The 21,082-nt window shown below is 45.6% G+C and overlaps 1 protein-coding gene across 4 annotated transcripts in view; it reads left to right on the forward strand.

The window, feature by feature from the left end:
- Window positions 1-21,082, forward strand: part of PISD (phosphatidylserine decarboxylase) — a 351,855-nt gene that overhangs the window by 325,756 nt on the left and 5,017 nt on the right. For all 4 annotated transcript variants that reach the window (XM_085635874.1, XM_085635875.1, XM_085635876.1 and 1 more), the window contains one exon: window positions 7,257-7,417. In XM_085635874.1, the coding sequence (XP_085492000.1) occupies window positions 7,257-7,417 (161 nt within the window). The remainder of the gene's footprint in view (window positions 1-7,256; window positions 7,418-21,082) is intronic.

Consider the following 21,082-nt stretch of genomic DNA (forward strand, 5'->3'; position numbering starts at 1 on the left):
TCAAACAAATAAACATGAAGTAAGTCAACAACAGTATATGAGAGGAAATTAAGAACTCATGCAAGATGAGAACAAATGCAACTATTTGTTATACGATGAGGAAGTATCTATAGACTCCGAGTGACAAGAGTTGAGGAAACTTTATAGGGTCCTCATATGTAGTAGTCTTGTTGTTGATGGTCACCTTGATGAGACATGGGTGAAAAAGGCCATAACGTGCTCCAAGAGAGCTAAGCTGTGGTCTCATTGCCCAAAAGTCTCTGCGTCTATCAGCTGTAGGTTTTGAATAGTCCTGAGAAAAAAACTGAGAATTGCCTGCCCATGTAACACGGTTGGCTGCCCTGGCGGCTGAGAGAACCTTGAGCAGGTCAGTATATTCTAAAAAAATATATGATGACTCCTCTCGGTTTCCTCGTGGTGAATGAAGTCATAGCAGAAGCAGGGCCCAGACGGTGAGCTCGTTGGATGTTGAGCTGAGTATCCTGAGGCAAATTAAGGACTTTAGGAAGAAAAGATTTGAAGAAATTGATGGAGTCTGGACCCTCTGAGCCTTCTCATAATCCATATATGCAATGATTGTTTCGCCGGTTTCTGTTTTCCAGGTTTTTAACTTGCTTTTGGAGCGCCTGCACTTGAGAGTGAAGGGCATCCATTTTACTGCTCGCAGAAGATAAAGATTCAATGTTCTGCTCCACTGTGGTAACTCTGTCCTCCAGGCTTGACCATCTGTCTGTTAGAATTTGAAGCTTAGAATTAGTCTCCTCAACAAATGGACGAAGAGCTCTAATTTCCTCCAGTAACAAATCCATAGAGACTGAAGATGGTTGCTTGGCGGAGGAGGAGGGTCCTTCTTTAGACGTTTACTTGGCGCTTTGTTGGTACCAGAGGAAGTTACAATGGTGAAAGCTGTGGCGCCCTTAGGCGAAGAATTCGTAGAATCTTCCATTGAGGAACAGTACAAGTGGGATTTAAACAGAGTTGAAAGTTTGCGACCCAAAGGCGATGGTTAGGATACATCCTTTAATAAGTTTGCCCATACAAACAGACTGGAAGCAAAGTAAATAAATTTAACAAAGTCAGGAGCAGCCGAGGCGATGTCGTATCAGCAGGGAAACGCGTTGAGAGGGAGTCTCAAACCTTAGTGTAACACTCCTCAATGTGCTGAGGTGAGAGGGCAGGAAGTGTCACCAAACTTATCTCAGGCAAAACATAAAGATTAAATATTGAGTTCCCCAAAGCTGATCATTAAGCTGTAGAGCGCCAAAAAGAAAAGAAAAAAGAAAGCATACACTTGAGGTGAAAGATTCTCTTTAGTAATGTTGCAGATTAAAACTTGCATTTGAAATGCAATATTCTCTTGAGTAATGTTGCAAATAAAGCTTCCAGTAGAAGCCAGAAGAGAATATCCAATTCCTCGTTCTGCTGGCAACAAGACGAAGTAATTTGCTGAAAGTCTTAACTTAATTGTCACATAGAAAAGCCCTCATGGGTGAAATGCGCAATGAAAATACCTAATCGAGCGTGAGTTAAGATGATGGCCGCTTCCGTGACGAAGCTGCGGTGTTGCGCAAAAGGATGAAAAAGCCTCTTACATTCAGCGGCAGCGTTTCAAAAGGTTTTCATCATGAGCAGGATCTCTTCCGACACTTAGGCATTCAATGTGGGGTCCGTGTAGGCGATATGCAGCACGCCAGGTTCATCGCCCTCTCCGCCGTCACGGGAGAGTCAGGGACCGACCACCATTTCCCTTGGGCGCTAGCCATGCCCCCCCAGAGTGATGACATCCTAAGCACTCAAGATAAGGTAGGAAATCAAACCATAAGAGCTCTGTTAAACCTGCAACCGGTTTTCTGCTGCATGTTGAGAGCTTGAGAAGTTACTAGTAATTGTATAGATCACATTTGCCGTTGGTATCACACAGAGCACTGTAGGCTGTCTGTAATGTTTTTCGTCCTAGCTGTTGGTTTTGTGCAGACTGGGTTGCAGATGTTTTTATGGCCTTTGTGAGTAGTTAGTTGGTGTAATGTTATGCTGAGTAGCAGATGCATAGATTGCAATGTGTGGAATGTGTTACAGATCAGATTTGATGTGCAAATAGCCTCGGCGTAGTGTGCAGACCTTGGGGACAAGTCTAAGGTAACAGAGGGTGTGACCATATGCTTTTCTAAAACTATTCCTCATGGGCTTGTTTCTCAGATTAGGTGAGTATATTGTGTGTATGTTTAATATGTATGTAGTAGTTGAGTGCAGTGGTATTCCAAGTACAGTCTGTTACATTAGATAAGATGTGTCCAGCATCACATTATTTAATTGCCGTAGACACGGGGATGGCATTGGGGATGGCAAACAAGCAAGTGTAAAAGAAGTCTTCTTGAAATAGGGACTGGTGAGTCTTTGACTAAATGCCTGATAGGTATCAGGTATGAGGGTCAGTAGAAGGCACTAGTTTGGAGGGAATTCCTAGAATCACTGGCAAACCTTTAATGCTTTTGTAGATCTTTGGAGTGGACACCTCAACAATTGTTGATGGGTCTTGGGAGTTTGGGGGAGGTCCCTAGAGATGCTGGTGGGGGTCTTACTGGTGAATCTATGTTTAAAGGATCTCACTGGGGTTGTAACAGCACTGATAGGTTTATGGGAGGGTCCTTACAGACATTGATGGCATTGTGTTGATGGTTCTTTAAAGGTTGGGATTGTGGAGTTCCTTGAGGCACTGGTGGTTCTCTCGATAGGGAATGTTTAGATAGATTTCTGGGCCTCAGACTAGCATAGCCTCACCATAGCATAGCCTCCTATGTGTCTCCCATATATGTGATCCTGAGTGGCTGTGGTGGACCTCATGTTTGGTGGAGGGAGGTTTATAAATGCAAAAACAGTTGATGGACAGAATGCAGAACAGTGTCATACATTCACCCCAGTACAGAGATCTGGGAGTTAATTCATTGTTTTTTTGCTCACCATGCCATTCCAGTTTGAACCCAGCCATTTTCAAATCAGTCTTGACCCTGTGCCTCATGGGAACAGTCCAGCCCGAACTGCCAAGCCAGGTCCTCCCTTGACTGGAAACAAGCATCCTAGGACCGGTTTCGGGGTTTCGCCCCTCTTCAGCCAGGATAGCTTGATTCCAGTGGCATGGAGAGCACGGGACCCACGTCTGGACATACCCGTCCCACTCGGGATGCCAAATGCAAAAACAACAGTTGATGGACAGAATGCAGAACAATGTCATACATTCACCCCAGTACAGAGATCTGGGCCTAAATCCATCGTTTTTTTGCTCACCATGCCATTCCAGTTTGAACCCAGCCATATGCAAATCAGTCTTGACCCTGTGCCTCATGGGAACAGTCCAGCCCGAACTGCCAAGCCAGGTCCTCCCTGGACTGGAAACAAGGATCATAGGACCGGTTTCGGTGTTTCACCCCTCTTCAGCCAGGATAGTTTCTCTGAACTGGGGTGGCGGAGTGAGCTAAAGAATGATGATGGATTAAACCCAGATCAGTTGACTGGGGGTGAGTGCTTGCAATGTTCAACACTCCGTCCATCACCCCCTTTGGTTTTAGGTTTATAAATACACCAGTGTAGGAAATCTTTTGGTGCACCTCATTGCAGAGTTCTTAGATGTATTGTTGGCTGGTGGGTGTTTGATGTGGGAATTCCAAGACATGTGTGATTCTTAGATGGAGGGATCACCAAATGGAGCACGCAAAGGTAAAAAGGCATCAGAGAGAGGAAGCGGGAGAAACAGTGACAGGCAGGTATGGTTGGTACCTTCAAGAATAGTGTTAGGACTCTTTGCACAGGGACCAGAGACTGGCCTGTATTATTGTCATACCCACGGAGGGCAAACCTCCAGAAGCCTATGCCTCCTAAATGCCTATTTCCCTTCTCAGTGCAGAGTTAAAGGTGCTTGCAAAGCTATTGGCCACCGGACTGGTGTGCATGATTAAATCATTGATTCATCCGTACCAGCCCAGCTTTATGCCGGGGCGTAGTACGGCCCTCAACCTGAGACGCCTTCATTGGGTCTTGGGTCGCACAGAAAAGATTTGTGAAGATGCCATAGTGCTCTCTCTTGATGTGCGCATGACTGTTGATACTGTCGAGTGGCCGTTCATGTTTGAGGTCCTCTGGTGGTTCTGTTTGGCCCACGTTTTCTATCATGGATATGTCTCCTTTATTCCATTCCTCTGGTCCAGGTTACCGTTCACTGAGGTGTGTCCTCGGCATTTCAACTCATGCGGGCACATGTCAGGGCTGCCCACTTATGGCCCTGGAGCCCCTGGCACAGTGTGTACGCAGCGACTCTCTGATTGGAGGGCTCCATTGGATGGAGGAGTGGGAGGATAGCATCTCCCTATATGCTGACCACTTCTTACTTTACATTGCTGACCCTACCCACACCCTTAACAGGATCAAACATGTGTTCACTCTCTACCGGCGATATTTTAGATATACTATCAATTGGGATAGATCCCTGATTTACCTCCTCCACAGGGGTGACCCGTGGCTGCCCGGCATCTGTGCCGCCTGCATAGTTATTGAGGGGTTCCGTTAACTGGGAATATATATCACTGCAGAGCTGCGTGTTTTCCACACTAGTAATCTGGAGCCCCTTCTAACGCATCTTCGGAGGGATGTCAAGCTTTGAAGGTACCTTCTCTTGTCCTTTTTGCCTTGTTTCCTCTATGCTTCTTAATTTGCCTTACCCGAATCAAGCCCTCTATTTTTAAGCTATAGATCAGGAAATTTGCACACTACTATGGGACGGGGGTCCCGCACGCATAGCTACTAAAAAGTTAACTAGGACCTGATACGATGGTGGCATTGCAGTGGCGGATATACAATATTTTTACCGGGCGGCGCAACTAGCAGCCATCAACCATTGGGTTCATCTTGGACTCTGAGCCGGCCACACGTATTGGCCGGTGTGCCATGCAGCCAGAAAGCTACCTCAAGGCACTAAATGGAGGAAGCCGTCACTGCCTCCTTCCCTATCCCCACAGCGGTTACTCTCACACTTTGGCATGACACATTACACTCCCTGGGTTGGCGGGACAGGATCACTTGGGCTACTCCCCTAAGGGATACTATGCATGGGACACTACCCAACTGGGCACTCTGGGTACTCAACCAGGTTTCAAAAGTGGGATCCTATTAGAATTGCAAAAGTGGATGACCTGTGTTTGCGGGGAAGGTTTATCCCATTCATGGATTTACACGCCGAATATCAGCTGGCAGCTACTGAGGCCTATCGGTACCTCCAAATCCACCATGCCCGGCGCAGGCAGTGCCAAAAGGAGAACTCCCTGAACCCTCTCCACTTGAGGGTAGACTACTGACTTATTATATGCCCAAGAAAGCTGTTTCGCTCACATATTGTAAGCTCATTAACAATTCACCTGACACCCTAGTAAGCCATAGGGAACATTGGGAGTGCAACCTTGGGGGGATTGGAAGATGACGAGTGGCAGAGGCCCTGGCGTCCCCACAGGAGGTGCCATACGCTCTAGATTCCGTCTATTACGAATCACGATTGAAGGTTCTCCATGGGTGCTCTTATGCATGTAATACCCTAGTGAAGATGGGCAGAGTAGCTACACCATATGGGCAAACAGATACATTTTATCACATTATTTGTAGTTGCCCGGCCATACAGAGATTCTGGGATTCAGTGGTGACTTGTTTGAATTATATTTGTTGTAGCAATGTGGGACTCTATCTAAAATGGTATTAGTTAAAAATATGGGAGGAAAGCGACCTCACCCGCATGGACCTGATCTGGAAGACCTTTGGGTTAATGGTGGCCAAACGTAATATTGCTCATGCTTGGAAGACTGAACAGCCACCGGAATCGGGCGATTGGAAGCTGGACTTACACTGGTGCATGCTAGCGGAGGAGAAATTGGTATATGAAAGCAGGGGTAAATGGACTAAAATCTGGGGGAATTGGAACGACCAACGTGGTGGGGGTGGGGGTGCCTGTGTGCTCCACTTGGACTTATGGGAGCTGATATTCATAGTCCGATACAAGCAACTGCTGTGACTACCATGCAATTTGATAGCGGACTGGGCGGGGGGGGAGGTTGGTGCAGGAGCAAAATGGGGAGAGTAAGTATTATTGTGTCTTGATGCTGCACTCTATGATGTTGTACTGTGCGTTTGTTTTTTTACTTGCAATAAAAAGAATTAAAAACAAAAAATTGAATAGTGTTTGGAAATAGCCATATTGTGCTGGGTGCGGCAACTCTATGTAATCTGATGGAGGACAGTGAGTTACAAAAAATACTGATAAGAGGTAAGCTATCCACAATACATATACATGAGATCTTACTTGCTTTGGTATTCTAAGTTGCTGTAATTAGTTCCCGGGCTGTCTGGAGACCACTGTAAAACCAAATTGGGTACTCTGTTGAAAGGACCCCTGGTGGAACAGAAGCAGTGTGGCAGATGCATCCAAGGGTAGTGAAGAAGGAAGAAATGCTATGGAACCACAGGCCAGGGAAACAAACCCGTAGTAGGGGAATAAACAACAAAGGCCTATCTATGTAACCGCCCTAGGGCAAAAAAAAAATGTTTAACAAATTGGAAGGACAATAGGCAGATGCAAACTGAGTGGAACAAGAGTAACCCACAAACTACTGTTACTAGGAATTTCAGGTATTCTGGAGACTTGCATGATATCCGAAATTGTCACCCCATACACCCAGTAGTCTTCTTGTGCCTACAGTATCTTCCTACACTTCCCAGGAAGTGGCTTAGTTAGAGTCCCTCTGGCCCATGCCAAATACCAGTGACTGGTGCTCCAACCTCCCTTCAATCATAGCCTCCATTGCTGTCCCCTGATTAGCCCAAACCTCTGTGACTGCCGTACTGGACATTCAACCAGTCTTAGTAATGATTTCTGATACAGGCAGGACTGAATGCTTCTATAAATCCTGACAGGTCTAAATTGAGGAGGACCTGGTCACTGTTAGAAGTAAGTAATTAGTTAATTGCAGTCCTCCAAAGTAGACCAGTGTTTGGATAGTTCAGTTGCTTGCATTGGCCAATGCGTTATCAGTATCTGAAACTCAAATTAACAGTTCTTGTCTCTGTTGCCTTCTATGATCTTTACTTTTTCAGAAACCGTTATTGATTCTCTTCAGTGTGTATTCAAGCATATAGTTGATTGCCAATGTTCTGTTTTTACTAGGGCCTAGAAAGCAGAAGCACAGTCTTTCAATATCCCTGTTCATGATGTTTTTTTCTCACAGGCTCTTTGATGTCGGTGAATCCGGGGGTCGCCCGATGGATTAAGGAACTCTTCTGTTACAATGAACGGGTGGTCCTCACTGGTGGTTGGAAGCATGGCTTCTTCTCACTGACAGCCGTAGGAGCTACCAATGTCGGGTCTATTCGGATCTACTTTGACAGGGTACGTTTTATTAAAAGCCTAGCTTTGATAGAATACTTTATATGTCACACAAATGTAAATGGTGTTAGCTGGATGTTTCTGGTTAAAGAGATTTCCTAGAAATTCATTGGGGTTAAATGTATAGATGCCTGCGCGTATTAATTTCACAGCAGGGTGCGTGTTGTTAATTTCACAGATGAAATATACCAATTAGTGATGATACTGGATTTGCTAGGCTTGGTGGTGCTGTTGGGAGTAAAGCTGGGTGCACAGAATGGGTTAAGATATTACGGCCAGAGTGATGCACAAAGGGTCTGTTTAGCTCTGTGATTATGTGATTGGCTGGATGATACTGAATTTGGTGGTTGCGTCTGAAAGAGTGGCTGGATGAGATAGCTGGGAGTCACTAAATTATTGGTGAGATGAAATTGGTAGCGGAGGCAATTAATGATGATAGGACAAACTGAATAGCTGGATGGCAGTGAACATTGGTGCTATAAAATGGGTGGCTGGGAGGCAGTGAATGGAGATTGTATAAGATCGATAGTTGAAAGATACTGAACGTGGTGGGTTATGATGAGTAACCAACAAGCTTTGAGTGGTGGTGGTATGATATTCATTTACGTTATTGGATGGCAGATGGATTGGATGGAAGGTATTTCCTTTCAGTTTGATGGGTTAGCTCATTCAAAGGCATTTTGTTGCATTAAGATAGATGAACAGCTGTTAGGCATTCAAAGGTTTGGCCGGATGGGGAACCATAGTGGTGGGATATGACCTGTACTGTGAAATATTTAATTGTGATGAAGAGCTCACAATTGATGGGATTGGATGGGTAGCTCAAAGACCTATTGGAGATACAAGGTGGGTTACTGGGAGGCATTTTATTAGTAGAAAAGGATGGGCAGCCGGAAAAAATAAGAGAGAAGGATTCTATGATGGGACTGGATGGCCAGCAGGAACGCACAGGTTCATGGTGGGGTTGGGGATTGGAGGGGGGTGGGTAGCTGGAACGCTGTGAACGGATTTGGAGTTAAATGGGTGGCCGGAATACATGAATGGCATGAAAGGTGGGTGTGTAGCTGGAATGCATTGCATCGCATTGGGGTTAAATGGGTGGCCGGATTTATTGAATGGTTGTGATAGGATTGGTTGATTGGAGTACATTGGAGATAGATGGGTAGCTGGACTGAATTTAATGTCAGCAAAGTAGGATCGGCAGCTGGAACACATTCCTGTTTCACATTTCTTAGTGCAGGATGTGATGTAGTGATTTCGCCCTTTAGATTACCCTTTGCATTGATGCTTTTTAGTGCATACTTTAGTCTGTTAAAATAACCGATACAGAAAACATAAATCCCATCAGTGAGTGCTATGTCTCATCAGAATGGCTCCTGTCGAGGATACAGTTGGTATGGCTCCATAAAGGCTTCAATTGGTACTTGTGATGTTTACTTCTTATTTAGAGCAAGCCAAAGACACTGGGATTTAGAGTTTCTCTCCAAGTTTTTCTCTAGTTTATTTTCTTCAATAATGCTTGAGGGTTATTGTCTCAGTTATAATGCAACACCCGATGGGGAGAATGCAGAACTTGTATGTGCTTGACTGACTCTCATAACAGAAAAATATGGTGATTGGGGTTAAAACTTGGCTCTGAAACACGCCTTCCATGCCAACAAATGCTCCTCAAAGCTTTTGGGGAAAGTGAGATAAAATCTGTGTCAGCCAAATACCCAGGCCAGGACTCTCGGTCCAGTTCCTCCTCTTAATCATCTGAGAAGTACAGTAAGAAAAGACAACACCAGCAGGAGAAGCACCATTTGTCAGAATGCCTTTTCAGCTACTGATTTGTCCTCCTGTTCTAAAGAGACCGAAAACATTCCTATTTATATTTCCTCTGGATTCTAGCACATGAAGAGGAATTGGGGCATGTTTTCTCGGAGCATGATGTCTACTACAAAGGCTAAGAGGGCTGCTACCATGCTGGCAGGACAGGCTTGAGGCACTGTTGACACCACGCTATTATTAGTCAGGCGTTCTGTGCTTTTGCTTACTTTTGCACATTCTATTGCTGTTTTTGCACAATTGAGCTCATATTGCCCGCATACTTGCACTTTAAAATTTGACAAATATTTTATCATCATTCCTTCATCCTGTTGTTTTTAACTTGTGTTTTTAACTGTGTGTACCTACTACTTCCTGGTTCCCTCGCGGGGCCGCGAAGAGCCGCCATCTTGGGTCTGGGCGTTCTAGTCGTGCATCCTGGACGACTATTTGAAGCGTGCCGGTCGGACGCGCAGCGCTTGAGGCACTGTTGACACCATGCTATTATTAGTCAGGCGTTCTGTGCTTTTGCTTACTTTTGCACATTCTATTGCTGTTTTTGCACAATTGAGCTCATATTGCCCGCATACTTGCACTTTAAAATTTGACAAATATTTTATCATCATTCCTTCATCCTGTTGTTTTTAACTTGTGTTTTTAACTGTGTGTACCTACTACTTCCTGGTTCCCTCGCGGGGCCGCGAAGAGCCGCCATCTTGGGTCTGGGCGTTCTAGTCGTGCATCCTGGACGACTATTTGATGCGCGCCGATCGGACGTGCAGCGGACGCGCGCAGCGGACGCGCCTAAGGCAAGCCCGTCTGCGCCCGTCCGCGTCCCTGCCGCTTCCAGCGCCAGGTATGCCTCTGGCTGTTTGGGGGGTTCGTTGACATACAGCAGCCACGAACTATTGGCACTTAGACCTAAATCTTGTAATCCCAACTCCAATTGGGATCTGAGTTCCCGCCATCCTTTATTGTGCACCACCTGTCAATTTTGTCTGAGCCAGGCCCCTAGAGGGCTACACCCTCGCCTTAGAGGAGCGATTAGTTCTAACGCTCGTCCACTGATTAAAGCTGGTCTGATTAACAGTCGGTCGTTGGTAAAACATTACCAGGATATTTTTGATCTTATCCTAGACCAACAGTTCGACCTTCTGTTTATCACAGAGACCTGCATGAATGATTCTTCCAATCCTATTGTTCAGATGGCGACCCCAACAGGCTATTCCATCTGCCGAGCTGATCGCCTGTGTGGCAGGGGGGGGGCGGTGTGGCCATCATTCACAGAGATGTCTGGGAGGTGACTTTGGGGAATAATCTCTCGCTAGACCAGAGTGAACTCCTTGACTTCTCTATTGTTCTATCGGCCCACTCTACGCTGGCAGGTACCTTAGTTTATAGGCCACCTGGCTATGCTGGTCCTTTTCTTAGTGGTCTGGGTGAGGTGCTTGTTTCCCGGGCTCTCCGATTTTCACAATATCTTTTTTTGGGAGATGTTAATATTCACCTTGACCAACAGGATTTGAGTGATACTCAAGTCTTCCTAGATGCAGTTGATCTCGCGCAACTTACTCAATGGGTTAACTCTCCTACCCATTGTGGAGGTCACATTCTAGACCCTATGTGCTCAAATTTCACTATCTTTTTGGAAAACCCGCTTCCAGTCTCCTGGTCGGATCATTTCCTCTCTTGCTTCGCTTGGTCGGTGAGTGAAGGGGTAGCTGACCAACAGGTCAATTCCCGTCCTCCATCTGCTAAAATTGACCCTATATCTTTTCGGCTTTGTTTAGAAAAATCTAGGGTGATCCTTCCGACTGATTTGAAAGGGGCCCTTGCTTGCTTTTTGGGTTGGATTGGGCGAGCTGTGGATAGTCTTTCTCCCATGTTCTGCCGGCGTCGCCATAGAGATTCTCCCTCGCAACCTTGGTTCTCTCCTAACTTGAAACTGTTGAAACAACAGTGTAAAAGGTTTGAACGCGCTTGGCGTTCCGCCTTCTGCCCCTCAGCTAAGAAGGCGCTGAGAGATGTCCAGAAGACATATTATCAGGCCATTCGCCAGGCTAAAAGACTTTACTTTACTAAACGGATTGAGGCCGCTAGTAATAATTCCAAAGAAATTTTTTCAATTGTTCAGAGCTTCATGGCGCCTGAAGCTATGGCCACCAAACTCCCTGTTTCTGCGTCTTGGTGTGGAAAGTTATCCGACTTTTTTGCTGACAAGATTTTGTCCATTCAGGCGACGTTCACCTGCCATAGTGGACCGCCAGTTGTAGGTCCTACTCCAGCGGTGCTATTTTCTTCCTTTTCTCCTGTGGACTTCTCTGAGACCTTCAAAATATTGCAATCTTTAAGGTCAGGGTCTCCGTCAGATCCGTGTCCGGCTAGGCTTTTGGCCTCTATTGCCGAGACAGTTAATCTTGAGAGAAATTCACTTGTTAATTTGTCCCTCTCAGAGGCTGTTGTTCCATTGGAATGAAAACAAGCTAAAATCATCCCGCTGCTAAAAAAAAACATCCCTTGATACCGGCAACCCCGCCAATTATCGCCCAATTTCTCTTCTTCCATGTCTGGCAAAAATTTGTGAAAAGGTAGTCAACAAACAGTTGACTGCTTTTGTTGAGAAATCCAGAATTCTCCATCCAGCCCAATCGGGTTTTAGAGCTTCCCATAGCACTGAGTCGGCCCTGGTGGAGGTCTCGGAAGCTATCTGCGAGTGTCTGGATTCGGGGGGGAAGCACAGCCCTTATCCTTTTGGATCTGTCGGCTGCATTCGACACCGTGCCGCACACGATGCTGTTGTCTCGGCTTGCTGATATCGGCATCACAGGTCAAGCCTGGAAATGGCTGAAATCTTTTCTCTTTTTACGGTCTCAACAGGTCTGGCTCCCGCCTTTTGCGTCCCATCCTCAGCCTGTGACTACCGGTGTACCCCAGGGCTCCTCGCTGAGTCCTCTACTTTTTAATCTCTATGTCACACCTCTTGTTAAGCTGGCGGAGGAATGTGGGGCAAAAGTTGTTGCATACGCCGATGACACTCAGCTCTTGTTCACATGGGGAAATTCCGATTTTTCTACTGCCAGAGTACAGGGCGTTTATCTGCAGTTTTTGAATGGCTATCTGGCGCCCAATTAAAATGCAATGAGGAGAAGACGGAAATTTTACTTTATGGTAAATTTCCTCCCCATTTTAGAGACTCTCTTTGGCCCCCAGCCTATCCCTCTCCTTCTTGCACTGGCCTTCCAGTTAAAAACTTGGGGGTTTGGTTTGATGAGCAATTGTCCTTTCAGCCCCAGATTAAAAAACTTACAGGCTGCTGTTTCGGGATTCTCAGATCTCTGCGGAAGTTTTTACCTTTATTACCTAGATCAGCTAAGGAAACAGTGGTCCGGGCTTTGATCCTCTCTCGCCTTGACTATGCTTATGGTCTATACATTGGCCTTCCCGATTATCTACTTAAAAAACTACAGGTCATTCAGAACGCGGCAGCCCGGCTGGTGGTTAATCTTCCTATGAGAAACTGCATTTCGCCTTCGCTCCACTTGCTTCATTGGCTGCCAGTCAAGAAACGCGTTGAATTTAAGGCAGTGGTACTTGCACACTGCGCTCTTTATGATGGAGGTCCTCTCTATCTTAGGAAGCGCTTCTCCTTTTATAGGCCTTCCAGGCTCCTAAGATCTTCCTCTCAGCTTCTTGCCTCTACCCCACGCATTCGTCTTCAGCGTATGGGGGGTAGATCTCTTGCTTCTAAGGCTACCATATTGTGGAATGCACTTCCGCTGTCCTTACGTGCTGTTCAGGATCCTACACTGTTTAGGAAGCATCTTAAAACACTCCTGTTTTAATTAATTTCTTGGTGTCACTGTCCTCTTGCTCGCGCCGGGACACTCCTAGGAGTAGCTGTGCGCGCTATAAAACTACAATAACATAACATAACATACTGAATGAAAGAAAATAAATTGACTTTTGGTCTCTAAAACATAGTAAGACGAAAGATAATAAGCTCCGATGTAAAAATGGAGATCTCAAGATGTTTGGCTGCAGCAGCCTTAAATAGCAGCAAAGGAGGTGGCTCTGGAAGGGGCGCTTCTGCCCCCAATCACTGACTCGCCCAAGGGACTGATTACATAACACCTGTCAGGTGGAGGATGCGAGATTTCCACTTTCACTGGGCAGAAATCACATCAGAACAATGGGTGCTTGCAGTAGTCCAACAAGGCTACTGCCTCCAATTCCACCCCACCAACATATCATCACATCGACAGGTATTCAGGCAGCAACACCTCATGCTTTTACAATAGGAAGTTCAAGCCCGCCTTCAAAAGGGCTCCATACAGCCAGTACCCCTCCACCAACCGGGAAAGGGTATGTACTACATTTATTTCCTCATCCCCAAGAAGGACCGACTCTACGGCCCATCCTCCGCTTCAGGCTGCTCAACCAATTCATCCTGTAAGAGAACTTACTCCATTTGTGTATCATGTCCAAATCTCTATTTATGTATACATATGTGTGGTTATGCATCTATATATTTGCAACAGGAGGAAAATATATAGAGGAAAAACAAAAATTAACTAATCTCCTCAAACCAGCACTCTTGACTCATCCTATTTCTCTTCCAAAATATCTCCTACCTTCACTCTGACTCATCCCAAACCTCTTTTACTACTATGAACGCCCAAATAACTCTTTCCAGACTCTACCCTCATCTATCCATCCTTTATCGTATTCATCCAAGTAACAAGCTCTCTGACTTATCCCAAACCTCTTTTACTACTATGAACTCACAAATAACAATTTCTAAACTCTTCCTTCCTCTATCCATCCTTTATCCTTTTCTTCCAACTAGCACTCGCATGTCTTCCACTCTCAATAAAAATGTGTATTTCCCTCTACTAATCCACCACTAATCCACCTTTGGGTTCCAGAGTAGCTTTCTGCCCGCCAAAAAGCGCTTCAATGCCTCATCAGGGGCAGTAAGCGCCATATAAGTACAATTGCAATTACATGACAATCTTGCACAACGTCATCCTGTTGCTTTGAATTTGACAATGTTAGACCTCAAGGACACATACATCCACATCCATCCCACGCATCTCCGGTTTGTGGTATGTGAACAGAATTATCAGTTCACAGTACTATCGTTCAGGGTTGCAACAGCCCCAAGGCTTTTTATATAGTGTTTAGAGATTGTTGCTGCCGCCCACAGAAGAGAGGGCATATACGTCTTTCCTCATCTCAACAACTGGCTCATGAAGAGAAGGAACCAGTATGTAGCACACACTCAGACAGCACTGTCTCCTACACCATTTAGCGTTTACAGTAAATGTAAAGAATTCCCACCTACAACCTCAGCAGATCCAACAGTTTTTAGCATTAGTCCCAAATGTTGTTACAGGGAAGGCATGCCCCTACCAGCAGATGATGCATTTCAACAGCTGCTGCCTCTTTTTCAGGCTGCTTACCCATTGCAGAAAAAAAACTATAATGGAAATGCTCAGGATGAAGGCATCATTTATAACAATAGTATTGCACAGCAGATTACACGTTTCATTACAGCAGTGTCTCACCAGTCATCAGTCACAAGCAGAGGGACAATTGGGAGATCTAGTGTTAAAGCCAACACATTCTGCTGTGGTGGAACGGCAACAGCCTGTTATCAGGCAGCCTTTTCTTGGACACTGTTCCGCATGGAGCCATTACAAGTGATGCATTGCTCATAGCATGACTCAGACATCTTGGCGAAATAACTGCACAAAGCACATGGAGCCCACTTCAACAAAGCTGACACATCAACTACCTGGAGTTACTAGCCATTTCCATAATTCTCCAATGCTTTTATGCACTTGTCTGGAGCAAGGTAGTCCTTATAAGATGGATAACAAGGGAGCAGCCTTTCCCTTCTGCTATTTATCCCGGCCAACAGATTTTGCACTGGGTGATTTACTACAACATACATTTCCTGGCAGAACATTACTAATAGGTAAACCATGACTTTGCATCCTTCTTAGCAGGTCCTCCACAACAACTCTGAGAATAGGAACTGCACTCGCACATCTCACAACTGTATATTCACAAGTGGGGATCCCATCTGTCAAGCTCTTTGCCACTTATGAAAATGTGAAATGCCCAAACATCACCTCCAGGTATCCACACCTACAGTTCATGGGCAATGTACAATGAATGAACTGGTCAGGGATATTTGCATATGCTTTCCCACCTCTCCCATTACTCACATATGTGGTCAGGAAAATGAGGCATGTCTGCATGACCCTCATTCTGGTGGCACCAACCTGGGCCATACAGCACTGGTACGCTATGTTGTTAGAGAGGTCTATCAGCCCGCACAAGACTCTACACATCAGTCCAGGCCTTGTCATGCAACATGAGGGCATAGTCAGACACCTGTACCGTAGGCTGTTAAACAACCAAATCGCTTACCTTCGTTAATGCTTCTCGTGGTTCTGTCTAACCGCACATTCCTCTCCTTGTGAATGCTGCCAGGAACCAGTCTGGATATGGAGAATTTTATCAGCAACTCCTTTGCGCGCTAGTAAATGGCGTCCTATGGCTCTGCATTGACTCAGTCCCAAACCAGAAGTGACGCAGGAGTCCTGAATAGCCGCCATCCCTGCATGCTTAAATTTGTTTCTATCTGAACCTTGTCCATGTCATTTTACACAGCACCATTGACTTATCCAAATAGTGTGCAGATCTCTAAATTGCAACCTTTTTAAGATGCAGAACAGAGTCCACTCCATAGAGTGGGGAGGGGAGGTCGGCTGGTCGATGAGAGATTCGCAGTTACAGTATCCACCAGAGAGCATTACCCAAAGGTGAGTAACTTGTGGGCATGTTGAATAGCTCAGACCAAATAGCCCTGCAGGACTGAACGGACAAAGTGTCCTTCTGGACAGAGTTGGCTATAAAGGCAATATTTGTGAACAGACATCTACATTGCAGCCTGGTAGAAATCTAAGACCGGCACTCCACATGGTGCTGCAGTGGTTGCAGCCTTGGCCCTGATGGAATCAACTCTCAAGCATTCTTGGAGCTGCTTCTTAGCCAGTGTGTTGCAGATTTTGCTGCAGAAGACTGCTCACCTGCAAATTGCTCTTTCTGCACTGCCTTACCCTTCTTTACGCCTGCAAACCCCACAAAGAGCTAATCGTCCACCCATTGTCTATGGTGCGATCATAAGCTCATGAGTGGCATTTTTCTTTCTCTTTCAAGGGATGAGGTGGAGCAAAGCATGCCAGAAGAGTGATAGATTTTCTGACCTGAAAGGGCAACACAACCGGGGGCAGTAATGACACCTTAGTCTGTAGCACCAGTTAGTCTGGAAAAAAAAGTGGTATATGGTTGCTGGAGCACGTGAAACTCTCTCATGTAACAAGCCAACATTATAACTACGAGAATCTGTTTTTCGAGTCAAAAGGCGCAGAGGGCAGCTGTGCATTGGTTTGAAAGGGGTACATGTCAAAAATGGGAGAACCAAGTTAAGGTCCCACTGTGGCATCACAAATGGTTTAAGTGGAAATGCGGTTAATTCTTTCAAAAAATGCACCACAACAGGTGATGTGAACAACAATAGTTGATTTGGTCAACGTAAAAAAAGGCAACAAGGCTGACAAACAACCTTTAATAGTGACTACAGCAAGTCCTTGCTGGGCTAAACATAGCACAAAAAGCAACCTATTGGTTGATTTAGCTTGCAGTCATTATGAAGAGTAGTAATCCAAGCCCTCTCCCAGTGTCTAGGATGGACTGTTCTTGTGGATGGGGGCCAAGATGACATCCAGTACTATCCATGGGGCCAAAAGGCATACCATAGGGCTCTGCAAAGGTACCAAAAATAATTTGCAATATAACCTTTTTTTAAGAGCTTGAAACTGCTGTAACCTCGCCAATGGAGCCGGGAACAAGAGCGGGGGCCGGTTCCATGATGGGTGACTGAGATCTGGAGGTAACCTGCCATCCACACAAAAACTCCTGACAAGAATGGTGTAGCTGGTGTGGGAGGGCTGCTAAGTATGAACATCTTGTGGTGGGTTTGTTTCCCCTTCTTTGTTTTTAACTGAAAATTTGGAGTGAGTTGATCTCTCTCAGGAGCGACCGTGGACCAAGAACGCATCCTCAATTTTGATTGAGATTAAGCCTTCCTGAACCTTCCCAGGGTGCTTAGTGATGTAGAATTTGGCTTTATGGTCCCAGATGGCCTTTGGTTTAATTTAGACGCATTTGTTGCACAACTACGAGTCATGCTAGAAGCGGAGAAAGACCTTGTGTGAGTCTGTCACAGACATCTGTTTGTGGCATTCTTTACAGGATTTGAACCGTATCATTTTACGTGGAGATGTCACTTGCTCACTGGAAACATTTTAGAGTTTTTTCTTTCAAGTGACACAAATTGGTGGAGCGACGTATAAATCTGCGTTGGAATGCGCTGAAAGAAAGGAACAGATGTCGATGCTCGGAGGTGATGACTATATTGTGGCCCTGACGTCACTTCTGGGGCTGGATGAGCCTAACGTGGAGCCGCACAATACCACCTACTGAGGTGTGAGTAAATTGTTGGTAAAATTCTCCAGATCCAGTCTGACATTTGGGGGTATTCACAAGGTGAGGAATCTGTAGTTCGAAATATCCATCAGAACATCTGTTTCCTATAAGCCTCCATACATTTGAACTCCCTGTCTGGAGGTGTAGTGGGAAATGAGCTTGAATTAAGTCTACTTGTGGACGTCTGTACCACCAAACTTTCCAATGTAGCGTGTTGCAACAGAAAGGCCAGGTCTCCTGGCATGGGTCTGTGTCTTGCCACTTGCCTACTTACTGGCAGGCAGGAACGGGTTTTGACCCTTGTACCCAGTTGTATCAGTGGGAGAGGATGTGGCCTTACGGCTAATGCGGTCGACCTCGAAGCTGGGGAGCCCAGTTCGAGTCTCGGCAGAGCAGCTCATCATCCTGTGATTCTGGGCAAATCACTTAATCTCCCCGTGCCCAACAAAAATGAATGTGACCTTGTGTACCGCAACTGGTGCTCATGTAAAACGCTTCGATACCTTTGGGTCAAGTTCACGCTATATAAAACTCCGGGGGGGAAAAAAGAGTGGTTCATGTCTGCCTACGCTATAGGACTTCAGTGACCACATCTGTTTTAACTTTTGCAGAGGGTAATTTGAGATCAAGAACTTCCACAGCATGGCAGATAACATGCAAAACAGGCCGATTCTTGAGAAGAAGGGCCAGGGGGGAATTCAACCCTATGTCAAGGGATGTATTCAGCCCACTGGCTTCCTGCAGAGCCATATAGAAATTATCATCCTCATAGATTTGGTAATCATCTTGATTATCATCAAGGCCTTTTTGGCTGTGGTCTGAGAGAAAGAGTTTGTGAAGTGAATGTCCGTTCTGACAGTGTCTGAGTCTAGAAGAGACTGTGTTGGTTGAGGCAAAATTGAAGGAGGATGCAAGTTTAGCCAGTTCTGTTATGAGTCCTACAGCTCAATTAGTTTTTCCTCTGGCGTCTGGGCTTGTTTCGATGCGGGAGTGATCGGCGTGGGTTGTGGTGCCAGAGTTGGGACAGATGAGGCCATGGAGTCAGGCTGGGCCCGCTGCAGGGTTGAGAGGCACATATGGCGTTGGGGACTGATCTGCCAGAGGCCTCCTCAGATGCATGGTACCAGAAGGCCCACCAAAGGGTAATATTACGGTGCCAAAGATATGCAACATGGCCTCCTTCAAAGCTTTCACTTGCTGTGGTGGACGCAACACCGCCAGTAACTCTGGTCGCATTGGGACAAGTTGGGGAATCAGTTCTTCAGTAGGAGTTCTGTTTTGACTTCTTATGCTTTATTTTTGACCTGTACTTAACCGAATACCTGGAGTGGGAAGACGATTTATCACGGGAACAGCCTCAAGAGAGGGAACGGGACTGTACCAACGACTTCGATCTGAAACAGCTTTTCCTTGCTTCCTACCAAAGTTCCGTGATGTAGACTTTGGCTTTGTGTCCCCAAATCATCTTCAGGTTCACCTAGAACAGTCTTCACAAGACTTGGTTTATATGTGGACCCAAGACACCAGAGACATTCCTGGTGAGTGTCAGTCACAGGCATTTGTGATAATCCTCATCAGGTTTAAACCCTGTTGTTTTAGGGACTGACATATATATCCCTTGCACACTGTAGAAATTTTGAATTGGAATGTTTTTAGTCAAGACGTAAGAGTGGGGAAACGAGTTCTGGATCTGCATCGAAAGGTGCAGAAAGAAAGCAACTGATGTCAGCCTGCAGTGGTGGGGATTATAAGTAGCTCCGGTTTCGCTTGCTGGGCAGGATGGCTTCAAGCGGAGCCAGATGACCCCCCACCTACCAGTGCGCAAGGGTATCGCTAAAACAAATGTCTCGGATTCAGTCTGGCACCTGGGGGAATTCACAAGTTATGGAATCGGAGGCTAGAACTATCCTTCAGAACTAGCAATTTAGCACCTGTGGTCCTAGAATAAGAATATTTAAACCTCCTAAAGGAGTGTATGGTTAGATCATGTGAGGCTCGTAGACTGACCACTCATGCTTGCTACGCTGCCAAGTAGAAGAATATTGTCCATTACTTCTTTGAACATTGCTTGCATCCCTTAAAAAATCCATTCCCCACATCCCCCATCTGTAGAAGGTAGAAGCAGCATATAATGTACACCTGCACTTGGCAGCCATATCTGCATATATGTAAAACAAATAATCCACTTTTAAAATCCCTATAGTCAAAGCTTTTATGGAGGTGTCTCTTGAGGGGTATACCCTCTAGACCACCTCCAGCACATGCGTGGAACTTATTTATTATTTTATTAATTTTATTTTGTTTATTTATAAAGCGCACTGCCACCTAATGGGTATCCTGGCGCTATAGTACTCCCAAGCCAAGTCTTTCTAAACCTGGCAACCCTAGCCATCCTGGCTGAGGAGGAGCGTAAGCTCCTGTTGGGTGCATTCCACGTTAGTCTCTTATGCATGGGGATCCATCCAATGCCGTGTAGGGATTTAAAAACATTGCAGAGGGACTTAAACATTATTCTTTGCGTTAATGGTAGCCAATGTAAATCTTTTAGAACCCAGGCTACAGAGGATCTTCTCGGCCTATTCAGGGCCAATTTAGCTGCCACTGCATGAACTCTCTTGAGCCTCTTAATTAGATAGATCGGGGCTTCTAGAATTAGGGCACTGCAATAGTCCAGTCTGCTTAGAATCACACTTCATATCACCAATGCTCTAGAAGAGATAGGAACTAATAAGAGAGTCTTCCAAAGTGCTCTGATAAAGGAAAAACAGGTCCCTTCTGTCTTATTGACATGACCTTCCAACCTAAGCTTCCTGTCAAAAATTACCCCCCACCTCTGACGGTACCACGACCTTATCTGAAGATGCTGGCCAAACATTTGGTGGGACTGGGGTCCAGAGCGTTAGACACTGGACAGCACAGGCTCTGTCTTGTCTCCATTAAACTGCAATGAATTGGATTCGAGCTAAACTGTAATCTCATTCATGGAATCTTGAAATGTGTCCAATGTCATTGATTGATCTCCTTCCAGTGATAAAATTAATTGGGTGTCATCAGCGTAGTTAACCACATTAATTTTATATGATTTGATGAGTGAGATCAGTGGGCTCCTATAAATATTGATGAGTATAGAACGCGACTGATTGAGGACCTTTGCGGGACACCATGTTCAGTGGCCTTAAATACTGAGCAAAAAGGAGGAAAGGACACAGCCTACTGTCTATCAGACAGATAGGAGTGCAACCACTTTGACACCAAGCCCTTAATTCCAATTGAGGAGAGCCTGGCCAAAAGAATGTCTTGACT

This window comes from Triturus cristatus, chromosome 11 (genome assembly GCF_964204655.1).
Source record: "Triturus cristatus chromosome 11, aTriCri1.1, whole genome shotgun sequence".
NCBI classification, from domain to species: domain Eukaryota; kingdom Metazoa; phylum Chordata; class Amphibia; order Caudata; family Salamandridae; genus Triturus; species Triturus cristatus.